The sequence below is a fragment of the Carya illinoinensis genome, chromosome 8, assembly GCF_018687715.1.
Source record: "Carya illinoinensis cultivar Pawnee chromosome 8, C.illinoinensisPawnee_v1, whole genome shotgun sequence".
Taxonomy (NCBI): Eukaryota; Viridiplantae; Streptophyta; class Magnoliopsida; order Fagales; family Juglandaceae; genus Carya; species Carya illinoinensis.
In genome coordinates this window covers 31,384,132-31,399,149 of record NC_056759.1, presented here as the reverse complement: position 1 = coordinate 31,399,149, position 15,018 = coordinate 31,384,132, and the positions used below count along the sequence as shown (strand labels likewise).

The following is a 15,018-nucleotide window of genomic DNA, read 5'->3' as shown; positions in this document are numbered from 1 at the left end:
AGGATTAATTATCAGCAACGCACTTCAAGTTCTACCAACTTGAGCAAAACCAAGCACAAGCTAGAAAAACCAGCAATTACATGACAAAGAAAAACCAAAATAAGCTAGAGGAGGACTTACAGGAGGTGAGGTGATAAGCAAACCCATAAAGAGTTGGTTTTGGGATTTGGCATTTTAGTAAGCCTCTAGCAATCTTGTTGTTTGTTCTTTTCTCCTTTCACTTTCAATTTTTTGGAAAAAAAAATACCATAAAAAGGAAATCATAATGCAGTTAAGAACAATCTAAACTAAATAATAAGACTGGAATTGAAAAGATTCCTAGACTCGTAGCTAAAGAACCAAGTCAGATGTGACTCAACCAATAAATTAGGAATGACTAAAATACAAATAGTAAGTAAACAAGGAAGCTTTTAAGAACACAATGTCAAAAGTTTGGAAGTGTGAAAGCTGGTTACAGTTCTCAGAAGTTGGCTTAAACAAGTTTCTTATAGAGTTCCACAAAGAACTGGACATGATACGAGTGATTAATGGCAGGCCATGGTCCCTTGACAGATGGCTAATTTGCCTTCAGGTTTTTGATGGTTCCATGTCCATCAATGAAGTGCCTTTCAACAAAGAAGAGTTTTGGATCCAAGCTTTCAACCTGCCTTTTGATTTTATGAACCAAGACTTTGGCTACCAACTTGGAAGTAGTATTGGAAGGGTACTTAAAGTCCATGCAGATAATAGAGGTATAGGGTGGGGGAGATTCCTAAGGCTCAGAGTAGAAGTAGACATTACCAAACCTCTCCTCAGAGGCCTGTTTCTCACAGTAGAAAGCAAAAAGATGTGGGTACCTTTCAAATATGAAAGGCTGCCCTCCCTATGCTTCAAGTGTGGAGTGATCAAACACTCCCAGGCCTCATGCACCAGTACTGGACAGAATGGGGGTGGCCAGCTCCAATATGGGACCTGGTTGAGAGCAACTGCAGTAAAGGAGAGTGAACTGCAATTCAAACGATATGGTGAAGGAGACAAACCAGATGGACAACCTGGAGCTCAGCCATGGAGGGAGGGAGGGAAGGACAGGGATGATGATATGAACTATCCCAATTCATCTTAAACCAGCTCGGGGGAGGGGCTTGCCAATCTACTGGAGATAGACAAGCTTTGTTTGCCCATAGATTTCTGCTAGTGCCCTCCACATTTAACATTTCAATGGTCTCTTTTGCCTCTCTAATGATGACATTGGGATGAATAAAGTCTCCTTTGAACAAAAAGTTATTCCTCCCCCACCATATTTTCCCTGCAACCACAGCAAATTCTTGAATAATATGACTGTCCATGGAACTGAGGAGGCTCTCAAAAAGCTGCAGCATAGGCAGGTGTGGTAAGTAGCATTTTTGTAGTCGCCTAGAGCACTGCACTCCATGAGAAGGGAGTCAGATGGTGGTAACAGTGCTAGTATGTTTGCCTATGAAGCAAAACAGTTGATAAGGAACTTTGCAAAGTGGGACATTTCTCATGTTAGGAGAAATGGCAATTGGGTAGCTCACTTGTTAGCAAAGGATGCTCTATCTATTGATGATTTCATTGTAACTCTGGAGGACATTCCTTCATGTATCTTTTCTTTGATTCAATAGAATGGAAATGAGTTTTAACTTCAAAAAAAAAAAAAAAAATACAAATAGTAAGGTAAAGTTGGAAGTTAATGGAATTAAATTTTGTATTGAACTGTGTCTCTTCCAAAGTCCATGACAATACTTATATTTCATTCTTGGTGATGGTTCACTTTATAGAACCCCTTTCATCATTACTATAATAAATTCGGTAGCATTTCTTAAGGGATGTATCTGCCAGATGAACTATAGATAATGGCATTTCCATGGGCATCTAAAGAATATTACAACCAAAAGGTATGGAACATTCTGACATATCTCTAAAATAATGCTCAATAAGACCTGCACATTTTGTTATTATAGATTGATCATTTCACCTCACCTAACCTTAATCCTTTCCTTAATCTCACATTGGTATTAAAGTATTGGGTTATTATGGGGCTCCTCGACCCATGTCATTGATCCTTATCTTTTAAAATGTTTCAAGTTTTGTTTCATTTTGTAGTTCTGTATTTTCCGGTATTTCAACTCCGTTTCTGCGTTGCCAAACATGCTTCTTATAGTGCTAATTGGGAACATCATTGGTTATTCATTCATAAAAGTGCTTAAGGTGAAGTGTGAGCTAGCGCTGGGAGTTTAACTCTGGATCCCTACTTCAGGGAAAAATTCAAAAAAAAGCAAAAAACAAAAAAACTGATGTAAGAAGTTAATTAAATCGTCAAATTTATATTCTAGTACGTTAAAAACCACATAAATGTCATCCATCTACTAAAACAAATTGATGTACTTCAAGTTTTGACATCAGTTAACACAATTCATCATCAAATACTTCCAATGTTACAACATTTTTATTCTGAAAATTAGCAGCTTTCCCTCACAATATGAAGATAAAAGCGATTGGCGTTTTGATACAAATTGTTTGGAGAATTGCGGTTTCAAGACGAGAGACTGTGTTGTAATCTGTTAAGATTCATAATAGTTCACTAATTTCGAGCGTCCGATGGGGTGAACTATATTGAAAAGAGTTAATTTTTTTCAAGAAAATGAAGATAAAAGGAGGAGGATTTTTGCCTATTGAAAATGTTCTCGAAAAAACTATTGGAAATACACGAGATGGTTTGATATAAGTAGAGAAGAAAAAGGAAGACCCTAATATAAGAAGGAATGAGCGCCACCCCTCCGGGCCGAGATGACTCTATTTCATAGAAATTCTTCAAAGGCTAAGCTTCGTTCATTTGTAAAATGTATATTATAATTTTATTTGATAGCTTAAAGATGTTATGTGTCATAATGTGGAGAACGATATATATGGCACAATATTTATTTTAAAAGCTCCTAATCTAAAAATGCATCCCATGTGTTGACATTTATAATCAATTAAGGACCCATATTTGTTTGGACGTAGTTTGGCCGATAGCATTAAGAAGTTGTAATTTTGTATGATTGTCAGAGTATGAATTAGGGTGACACAATTAATTTTGGTGTCAGGGAAGGGAGGGGTTGAGAGGTTGGTGGCTGTGGAAGATCGAGGCCAGGGTTATTTTTATACTCTCTTCTCGTTTAGTTGAGTAATATGTTATTATGGGGAGTGGGGTTAGAAAGTTGGAAAGAATGAGTTGGGTGGGGACAGATTCCCTGGTTGTATCTACTTACCATAGATTTTCAAAACAACTTCACTTAGAACTAGGGAAAAAAGTAAAAGCCCGAGCCAGGGCTAATTAAGACTCTTTTAAGTTAATAAAAAGAAGGAAATAAGCAAACCTCCAAGCTGCATGCCCGAAGCTCTAATTCCAACCCCATCCCAGAAATCACGTTGCATGAATTACTATTATGCTAATTATGCATGAGGGTGTTGAAGAAGAAGAAGAAGAAGATGAATGTGGTGAGAGGATATATAATCATGCTGGATGCTCACAAAAAGCACTAAAACGCGAAGAGATTGAAAATTTGTCCGATTTCTCTCACTTGAACACATTCTATAATTTGAAAAAAACGATAAACACAATATATATTTGGACTTCACGACTAAATTAAATGCTGTCAGTTATAAGCTTAATAGTAAATACAGTGAGATTTTACATGTTTTCAAGAATCACCACATGAAAAGTTTTGCTCCAAGTAATTTAAATTCAAGTACTGCTCTTGGAGAGCCCAAACTCTCCCTAACTATTTCATGGCTTTTTATCTTTTCTTTTCTAAGAAATTAAGAAAAGTAGTCCTCCTTTGTAATTTGCTTTTCTATTGAATTTTTATCTGTGTCTAATCGGCTATGATTGATGAGTTGCCTTTCTAATTATGCAAGCAACAGATTATGGGCCTATGGTCACCTGATTATGGGCCTATGGTATGGGCTTCCACAAAGGAAGACGCAGCTATAATGGCAATCAACATATGGGAAAGCTTGGATGGTGGCCCGGGACCTGACCAATCCGACCCTCCTTCTTATGGTTCTCTTTTATCTAAAGAAAATAGTTGACAAGAAAAAAGCTCAAATGGGTTGGGATCCATCTGAAGTAGCAAAAGAGCTATATATATATATATATATATATATTTGTGTGTGTCTTAATGCTTAATTGCAAAGGCCGTTAAATAATCGACAAATTAAAGAACAAGGTGGGGTTAGCAATTAGGATATTTGTTGTTAGTTATTACTTCCCAGCTGAAGCCATTGCTAATTTTGTCTTCAATTTTGTTGTTTTTCAAGAGTGGGCATGTTCTCATCCTTATTGTCTTTGCCTCACATTTCCAAGCTCTCTCATTGTAGATTACTATTCGCTTCCCCCACGGTCCCACCTATACATTAGCACTTCCCAAGTTCTCATTGTGAAAAGAGTGGGACCTTGCATAACTGGAACATACCCATCGTAAATTTGGGACATACAAGATAAATTTCATCATTTAGTTATTATTATTAGTTTTCATTTTTTAATATATATTATTATCAACATTTTAATTCAAATTAGTATTAATTTTATCATTTCACTATTAATAAATAAACGTGATTAAATAGTTAGGTAAGACTTGCACTGTTTGAACGTAACACTACTAACCAAGTCTCACTGATAAATTGCCAAATCCTCTTTACATGGGTAAAACGTGCTCATGTTTGTTTCACCCATGAGTAAACTGCTTAAGTCACTCTTCAATTCACACCACCTCTCATTGTTATCCCTCCATTCTCGATGATCATATCAAGTCTTCCTCCGCTAAAATTCGCTGAAACACTTTGAATCGAACACGTCCAAGACGGTTCCCATCTATATGTTTTCCCTTTGCCAACTCCTCAACACATAGCAAACACCTCCACTAACAACAGGGAAACCCAGCCTCTGTTTCATTCGTAAACAAACCGAGCCCAACCAACCACTGTGGTCCTCAGGCTCCTCTCCTTCAACTCGGTAAGCCCCATCGCAAGCTCACCTTCATCGCTCCTTGCTACGATCGATCTAAAGAAATTTTCTCTCAATGTTTCATAACCATGTTCAAAGGAGACCCCAATCATTGTCGTTGTCTTCTCCTCAATCCATATTTGCTCTGTTGTCATATGCCCTTTCTTGGTAAGATCACACCGATTCTTCTTCCTCTAGTCTCCACTTGTTTTCTTAGCCAAACAAGGACTAGAATTGGGCTGTGTTCCATCAGAAGCTACTGTCGCCATTGATCTCAGTTCGGCCACTCAAAACCACCGTCGCATGGTGTCCCTCTCTTTTGGTAATCCATGCACGTCCTTTTACTCTTCCTCTGCTCCAACTCCGAAGGCTAACAAAATCTGTCATCTTCCCACAATATTCCAATATCGCCAGAGACCATCATGTCATCGGCGTCCTCGCCATAGCTCAGACTCCAACTGCTATCGCTTTGTCCTTGGAAGGGATATTTCTCCCCCTTCAGGGACCCGGCTTCTGCCTAAGCACCCTCAAGGCCCGAGGTCCAAGTGAGCCTAGCCCTGCCCAATCTCCTACCAAGGAGAATTGGGTCACGGCAGACACAGGTGGGGCCCAGACCCAAACCATGCGTGAAGAAATGTTATCGCATTAAATGCTTTGGCATAGTATGCGAATGGAAATCCAATAGCAGTTGTCAACAAGGGGAGACCCCATTCACTGCCTAGCACACTAAGGGCACAAGATCCTAGAAGGAGAAAACTAGAGAAAAGGAGAGAGGGGGATGGGGATTCGGTATCACATAAATACTCCGATCACATTACAAAATCATATTGCACAAAACCCAATTTCATAATTTTTCCAACTATAGTTATTTTAAAAGCTAGACTGAGAACTACTTATAGTGCGAATAGGAAATTACTAGATAATCTAAATGTCCTGAACTCATCGACTGGTTGTGGGCATTCCCATTAACAAGTGACCCAGTGGTTGCACGAGTGGATTGTTGTAGTTGATCTGTTGCTTTGAAAAGTAACAATTATAATTCTGAACCAATGCTTCATTCAAACAGTTAAAAGAGGAACTGGGAGGGATTGATGATCGAGGTTGGGTGGCTAATGGTCTACGTTTACCAAGGGAGGGGCTATGGGTCAGAGAGAGGGTTGAAGGGGCAGAGAGTGATGAGGATTAAGAGGGACACGGAGGGGTGGTTGGTGGCGACAAAAGTGGTGGTGGTGGTGGGCTAGAGTCATGATAGTGGCTTATAGGGGGGGAAGAGAGAGCACTACAGTGCTCATAGAGAGGGGAAGAAAAATGGGAAGGTGGGGAGAGAGAGAGAGGAGCTCAGGTGGCGAATAATGATGGTGGTGCTCATGGAGGAGCAGAAACAGAGAGGGTGAAAGGGAGAGGAAAGAGAGCACAAAACATGAATGAGGGAGAATCGAGGGAGACGGTTTGCGGTAGTGCTTGGCATGTGACAGTGCCAGGCGAACAGAGAAACAATGTGAGATACTGAGGGAAAGAGAAAATACGACTACCACAAAGAGAGGTGGAAGGAGATGAGCTTATTGGGGTGTGGGTGGTAGTGGATCACCGAATAGAGCACAAACAGAAACAAAGGCCATCGATCTAAAACAAAGAACAAGAGAGACATCAAAGGGATGGGGAAGGTGATGTTCAATGAAGGAGTGAGATAGAGGAAAATCTCATCGCAGCAGATTTAGGTGCTTTTCGAAATGAAGGGTGGCAAGGAAGGTGTTGCCAGAGATGGAACTGGGCTATGGTAGTGGGCCTCGGTTCGAGTTACTACATATAGGTTTCAGGTGTTAGGCTAAGCTCCTGCCGATGACCGGCTCATAATGGCAGTATCTGGGTTTTCCATGCACGGCGATGAGAGATATCAGCCACTTGGCCTCGAGGTCAGTAGACAACAGTAGATCTAAGCGGAGGAGCATGTGTTTGATTTGTTTTTCAGCTTGTAGAACAACGTGGTCAGCCATGGACAATGCTGCTCACGTTGGTTGGGTTGTAGATTGGTGATCCCTTATGACCTAGTGTTGTTGCCGATGAACGTGGATCACTATACCGGTTATTGGAATCAGATTGTGAGAGAGAGAGAGAGAGAGAGAGAGAGAGAGAGAGAGAGAGATGGTGCATGCAAGGAGGTATTTTATGTCCAAAGTTTAGAGACCGATGTTATAAACTGAATTAAAAATAAATAAATAAATCAAAATTATTTTATGCCCTAATTTTAGGGCTTGTATGTTACAAACCTCAATAATTAATAGCCACCAGTTTATCTAAATTGACCCATTAAACTTAATTTAGACTCAATAAAATTATTTTTAATAGAAATATCGGACCGGATGTTACATAACGAGATGTCATAAGCATTTCATGGAAAAGTTTCAAATCGATTAATTCTTGCAGAGTACTTCTAGTGCAAATGTGGTTATATGGCACTTTGTAATTCTAATTCCTTAATTGTTTTACGATGCATGATGGTTCTTAAAGTACTTTATGAGCAGTCAACTTTATGATTGTATCCCAACAAATAGATGAACTCACTATCCAAACAGTACCTAATGCTTAATTATAGAGGCCGTTAAATAATTGACAAACTAAAGAACAAGGTGGGATGTTTAGCAATTAGGATATTTGTTGTTAGGTATTACTTCACAGCTGAAGTCATTACCAATTTTGTCTTGCACCTTGTTGTTTTTCACAAGTGGGCATGGTCTCATCCTAATTGTCCTTGCTTCACATTTCCAAGCTCTCTCACTACATATTACTATTCGCTCCCCCTACCTATACAAGAGCACTTCCCAAGTTCACATTGTGAAAGAGTGGGTGGGACCTTGTGTAACTGTAACATACCAATACTAAATTTAGGACGTACTAATCAAATTTAATCATTTAGCTATTATTATTAGTTTAAATTTTTTGTTAAATATTTTAATTCAAATTAGTATTAATTTTATCATTTCACTATTAACATATAAAAGTGAGTAAATAGTTGGCTAAGACTTTGTAGTGTTTGCTCGTTACACTACTGACCAAGTCTCACTGATAAATAGCCAAATCCTCTCTACATGGATAAAACGTGCTCATGTTAATTTCAGCCACACCGAAGTTTACAACAAATAAAGCTTAAGTCACACTCTTCAGTTCACGCCACCTTCCTTTGATATCCCTCCATTCTCGATGATCATACCGAGTCTTCCTCTGCTAAAATTCACTAAAACACTTTCGATCGAACACGTCTAGGATGGGTCCCATCTATATGTTTTCCCCATGCCAACTCCTCAAAACATGGCAAACACCTCCACCAACAGAAAAGAAACCCAGCCTCTATTCCCTCTATAAACAAACCAAGCCCAACCAACCACCGTGGTCTTCGACCGCCTCTCCTTCAACTCGGTAAGCCCATCGCAAGCTCACCTTCATCTCTCTATGTTACTCTCGATCTAACGGCACAAAGAAATTTTCGCTCAGTGTTTCACCACCACATTCAGAGGAGAAATTTTATCCATGTTTGCTATGTCGTCCTCTGCCCTTTCTCGATAAGATCACACCGATTCCTCTTCCTCTTCCTCTTCCTCTTCTCTCCACTATTTTTCTCAGACAAACAATGACTAAAATTGGGCTCTGTTCCTTCAAAAGCTACTGCCACCATTGGTCTCGATTCAGCCATTCACAACCACCGTCGCACGGCATCTCATCTCATCTCATCTAATTGTCCAAACATAGCCTAAGTGTAAGTATGGGTTTGACACCAAAAAGAAACAGATATTGACTCGAGAAAACCAGGGGTAGAGAGACAGAAAGGTCCAAGACTCACCGGAAGAGGAACAAGGTGTGACGAAGTTGGTGGTTGGCTGATATTAGCGACGGGGTAGTTACTCGGCAACCTGTGGCAAGTTAGATCGAGAAAATGATGAAGAAAAGGAGAAGAGACCCGCATGGGCTTATAGAGAGGAAGGGAAAAGTGAGGGCTATGACTAGCCCATGCCCGGGGGAGGAGATTAGGGAATGTAGCGGCAACCAAAGAAGAAGCTTGTAGCCATCTTAAGAATATGTATATATACGACATGCCACAACAAATGCAAAAAAAAAAAAAAAAGGAGAACCAATCGTGGGATTTTACATTGGTTGTTTGTGGCTGGACTGGGTACGTGGTGCTAAGGATCGGCTTATGGTTGTGGCAGTTGACGCTGGCCATGAGTGGTGAACGTGGGACTTGCACGATGTTGCCGTTTTGGTCGTTGATGGAGGTTTTGCTGCCGAGGATGTGAGGAAGAGGGCCTACTATGAGGATATTGCTGTTGTTTTTGGGAAATTTGTGGCAAGAGGGGAATTTAAAGATGGGACTAAGGCCTCTTTCACAAGAAATCCATTTGTGACTCCTACAGTCATGGTTATCGAGAAGATAGGGAGGGTGGCAGAGAGTTTGATTTGGACTCAATTATTGATCAATCGAGAAGAAAGAGATAATGACAAAAGAGGTGGTCGTGATCATCCGAAGAATTTGAAATTTAAAAATTTACTTAGCGGTTCATTTAATATAGGACTCGAAGTGATGTTAAAATGAGATAAATCTAAACTGATGATAGACATTTCTCCCTTTCATAAATGAAATAATAACAATAATAATAATAATACTAAACCGAATTAAAAGTAAATAAATAAATCAAATTAGTTCATGTCCTAATTTTAGGACTCGTATATTACAAGCCTCAATAAATAATAGCATGTCAGTTTATCTAAAATGGTCCATTAAACCTAATTTAGACTCAATAAAATTATTTTTATTCTAAATTTAGAAATATTGAACTGGATGTCATAAGCATTTCTTGGAAAAGTTTCAAATCGATTCATTCTTGTAGTGTACTTATAGTGCAAATGTGGTTATATGGCCCTATGTAATTCTACTTATTTTACGCCCTACTCACAAAAAGAACAAAACAAAAGAACCCATGCCTGTATTTATACAAGAGTAATGATACACAACACTCTTCACAATACATGATGTAAAATTAGGGTATTTTTGTAAATTGATATTACTTTTATATGATATTTTACAATAATACCATTCATTTTAAAACATGATTGTGAAATATGTTGTGAAAAATATTATGTGTTTATCATTTTTCTTTATACAATGAGTACTTCCTAAATTGTTTTATGCGATGGATGATGGTTCTTAAAGTACTTTATGAGCAGTCAACTTTATGATTGTATCCCAACAGATGGATAAACTCTGAACATAAATATAAATTTGTGTTTATATAGAACTAGAGAGAAACCGAGCCTTTAAATAAAAATGGATTAATGAATGAAGTTTAGAATTTGGATCGGAATCCCGTAGCTGAAGACCGAGACAGCCATGTACATATTCGCAAGATAATAGCTGAAATCTTACATTTAGTGCTACTCAACTTAGAGCAGCATTGGTTTTCGTAAAATATTTAGATAGTGAAAGTTTAAAGAATATTATGGATCAAATTTCATTAGCATTGACTACCACTTTTGCACAGCTAAATAATATATTGATATCTTTTTTTCTCTCTTCCCTAATTTGATTGTCCTCAACTTTATCTCCTAATAAAGAGATGAATTAATAATAAATTAAAAAAATAAATAATAATTTAATGGTATAGAGGAAAGTTAGCTTATTCAATGTGTAGAGGAAAGTTAGCTTCGTATATTTTGCTAAATTAGACTAAATTCTTACATAAAGTAACGCCAATACTATTAGAAACTTATACAAATGTAATTATGGATAGAAAGCCCTGTGCTTCATGCCCATAACGCTTTCTGCTGCATGGTGGGGGATCGAGGCCATATTACTTCCTGATATTTCTTATTTTGTGTAGCATGCCATGTAGGAGATGATGCCTTATGAATTTCAATAACATTGCTAATTTATAATACATCACTTTAGACATTATTTAATTACATACTAATAAATCAATTGGGGACATACCTGACAGCATTGAGCATTACCTCCCACCTTGGTTCCTACGTGCTTGCCGTCCTTGATTCCTGTGTGCTCGACTTCGATGATTTTCTATTCTTATGTATGTCTGAGGAAACATTTTAAAAACAATGTCATCGACATGTTTGTAGTAGCATTTCCTCCACCTCGTCCAAAATAGAAGAGGTCCAATAAAAATTCCAAGGCCGAAAACAAATCCCAATTCGGCACTTAAGAAGTCCCAATCAATTGAATTCCCAAAATACGAATGAGATTCTTCAAATGGAGGAGGTGACAGTCCCGATTCTTCATGTATGCATTTTTCTTTCATAGGAAAGTCACATAATCCTATGTTTCCTTCAAAGGAACTTTCTAAAAATGTAGGAAATTGCTTGATCTGTGGAATCTTTCCCACCAATTGATTGAACGAAAGGTTAAGGAATGTCAGGAAATTAAGAACATCTGCAAGTAGGTGAGGAATCTCTCCAATGAGCTTGTTGCTTGACAAGTCTAGTGACTCAAGAGCACTCAAGTTTCCTAAAGCTTGTGGAATTTGACCCGTAAAAGCATTGTGAGATAAGTTGAGGGCATATAGAGCTTTGAATTCTCCTATTTCTTTAGGTATATGTCCGTCAAAACTATTGCACGACAGATCAAGTGAGGTTGTGATAGTTAGGACCTTCACAAACTCCAAATCGTTACCTTTTAATGTAAGATTTATCCTAGTTTGATAGGGTAAATTGAGCCGCCAATGTTGAAAAATAATTTTAACATAAATTTTGTACCAGAATATTTGAAAATACCTCTGGAAGCTACAATCCGTTCAGCACCCTTTTCGGTTCCAATCATTGCCTTCCAGCTAGGAAAGTAACGTATTGGAAACTTTCCAACAAAATGGTTTGAGGCCAGATCTAAAATTTGAAGGTTGGGCCAGGTAGTATCAGCATCTAGACAATTAATAGACCCATAAAATTGGTTAGATCGCAAAATAAGGACTTGCAACGTGTCTATGTTCTTCAAATAACATGGGAAGGTATCCTGAATGAGATTGTTCCCGATGTCCAAAACCCCCAATGCAATGCACCTGGCCAGGGATTGTGGTAGCTCTCCTTCTAGTTGATTTCCACTCAGAACCAAAGTTTGTAAATCACAATTGAATGGAAAGGAGTCAGGAATTATGCCAGTAAGATTGTTTCCCCCTAAATCCATCACGCTTGGAACTCTACTCCTTTCAATTAAGCATCGGGGAATCGCGCCAGTCAAGCGATTATGGGACAAGTCTAGAACATCTAGAAGAGTTGCATTGCACAGTGACGTAGGAATAGTCCCGTCGAATTTATTTCTTGAAACAGAGAAGAAAAAAGTGAGCGGCGGCAGCAACAAACCGTTGTACCAACGGTAGTAATTGAAGTCTTGAAAATGCAGTGGGAGATTTGAAAGTTGCCCTTGGAGCTGGTTGGATTGAAGGTCTACGATTCTCAACCAGGATTTGGAAGTGTTGGGAGAGTTTAAATTCTCATCTAGAGTCTCTAGACAATTATGAGAGAGATTCAAAATCTCAAGATAGGGAAGTCTCCAGATCCAACTAGGTAGCTCCCCATGAATATTGTTGTCAGAAATATCTAGTGTCCACAATTTAGAATCGTTTCTCGAGAAAATGGGAAACTTCCCGGCCAGACGGTTATTCTGCAGCATCACGTCGGTGAGATTGGGCAAACCGAAAAGGTCTCTTGGCAATGAACCGTTGAGAAAGTTGCGCCCCATTCGGATCTCAGACAGCGACTCGCACCTCCCGAGTGAATCTGGGATTGGACCGACCAATAAATTTTCTTCGGTATTCAGAATCTCAAGCCGATTCCCAAAACACATATGAGGAGGCAGAGTCCCAGGCAAATTATTCGATGAAAGATCAAGAAGCTGAAGCTTCCCATTCTTTCCCAGCCTCTGAGGAATGATCCCGGTAAATTTGTTCTCCCCCAACTGCAACTCCTCCAGCTCCGGCATGTCGCCAATAAACTCAGGAATAGCGCCGTGGAGTTTGTTATTAAACAATCGCAGCAGCCACAAGTTCTTCAGCTCGGCAAACGACGCTGGAATCTCGCCTGTCAAATTGTTATACGGCATGTAGAGCTCCCTGAGTTTGGTCAAGTTTCCTATCTCCTGCGGTATAGGACCCTCGAGTTCGTTATAGGATACATCCAAGTATTCCAAGAATTTCCATTGCCCGAACTGGGACGTTAACCGACCCGAGAAGTGGTTTTTACCTAGATTCAAATGGAGCAAGTTGGGCATTTGGATGGCGGCCAAGGGCAAGTCACCGGTCATGATGTTGCCATAGAGATCCAAAACCTGAAGGTTCTTGAGGAGGGAGAGCTGGGAGGGGAAGGTGCCGTTGAAGCTATTATATGAGAGATCGAGGACGCGGAGGGCAGAGAGGGAAGAGAGCTCGGCGGGGATGGCCCCGGAGAGATCATTGCCAGCGACGGAGAGTTCGGAGAGGAAACGGAGATGGGAGAGCTGGGAGGGGAAGGTGCCGTTGAAGCTATTATATGAGAGATCGAGGATGCGTAGGGCAGAGAGGGAAGAGAGCTCGGCGGGGATGGCCCCGGAGAGATCATTTCCAGCGACGGAGAGTTCGGAGAGGAAACGGAGATGGGAGAGCTGGGAGGGGAAGGTGCCGTTGAAGCTATTATGTGAGAGATCGAGGACGCGAAGGGCAGAGAGGGAAGAGAGCTCGGCGGGGATGGCCCCGGAGAGATTATTGCCAGCGACGGAGAGTTCGGAGAGGAAACGGAGATCAGACAGGTTCGAGGAGAGAGTACCAGAGAGTTGAAGGTTTGAGATGTCGACGACGGTCACGCGACGACTGGAAGGGTGGCACGTGATACCCGTCCAGTTGCAGTGGCTAGTGGAGGCGTTCCACGTAGAAAGAGCTGATTGTGGGTCATTGATGGAGGACTTCACGGAGAGGAGGGCTCTGTATTCCAGGAGGAGGTATCCGCCAGAAAGGGTTGGATGGACGTGGAGGAGGCACAGAAGCAGAAGTGAAAGGAGGAATTGCATTTTCATGTTTCTCTTTAATTTCTTGATTTGGTTTGGAGAGGTGACGGAGAAGCTGATATGGAGCGAGAATGAGAAAGATGTTTGTAATGAGTGAAGTGTGAAGCCTTATAAAAGGTCATTTGAAAAAAAAAAAAAAAATTATCAGTTTTTTTAAATAACTTTCTCGTACGTGGACTTTTGAATTTGAAGTTTACTAAAAGATAATGAAAACTCTTTTGAATAATATCAACAAAATGTATGATTATATGTTATTATATTTTAATAAATTAGACTTATATTATAAAGTTTAATTATTTATTTTTATATTAACATTTAATTTATTTTTAATTTAATTATATACTAGATTTGATAATATCTGATTATATGTTATTATCTTCTATATATAAAAAGTGTGTATGAAATGGAAAATCTTGTTTTAACAGTTTTTCTTATTTTTCCGTTAAAGTTAACATCGTTTGTTTTAACGGTTTGGCACATAAAATGAAGACATAAATGTTGAGAAAGATAGCATTCAATGTTGTTATATGATTTATTAATCTCAATAATTATAATACTTAATAGTTTATATAATAATAAGTAATTAAAGATTAGTTATTATATTTTTCTCTTTCTCCTTAACATATACACGTGCATTAGGTGCATAAGACGTGAATCCCTAAGTATAATATACTTGTATTATACGTTTCATTAACTCAGATTATTGAGTATTCCAAATTTAAAAATCTCATATAATATATCATACAAGTGTGTTTAATCAAAGTGTTTTTTTTTCCCATGGTAGTAGGACGTAGCTTCCACTAAGTCATATTTCATACGTGGGCTTGCTATGATAGGCACGTGACAAAGGTTTGTCTCTATTGATTGTCTACAGGATAACATAAATTGATTAATTATAATACAAACATCAAACGACACATATTTTGAATTGCCGTTTGTGTTAGACTTTTATTAAATTTTTCATATACATCTTTGCTAAAATTATAGATGTTATAAACAT

The 15,018-nt window shown here is 39.0% G+C and overlaps 2 protein-coding genes across 2 annotated transcripts; one reads left to right on the top strand and one right to left on the bottom strand.

Annotated features, from left to right (window-relative positions):
- Positions 1-421: 421 nt before the first annotated feature.
- LOC122274614 lies at positions 422-1,102 on the top strand. The gene has a single exon (XM_043083638.1). It carries the CDS (start codon positions 422-424, stop codon positions 1,100-1,102), a length of 681 nt encoding a protein of 226 aa, XP_042939572.1.
- A 9,778-nt stretch (positions 1,103-10,880) lies between these two features.
- LOC122317754 (leucine-rich repeat receptor-like serine/threonine-protein kinase BAM2) lies at positions 10,881-14,104 on the bottom strand. Its single transcript, XM_043134745.1, has 2 exons — positions 13,355-14,104; positions 10,881-12,994 (listed from the first exon to the last, which is right to left on the bottom strand). Exons 1-2 carry the CDS (start codon positions 14,025-14,027, stop codon positions 11,676-11,678), a joined length of 1,992 nt encoding a protein of 663 aa, XP_042990679.1. The 5' UTR covers positions 14,028-14,104; the 3' UTR covers positions 10,881-11,675.
- Between the last annotated feature and the right edge of the window lie 914 nt (positions 14,105-15,018).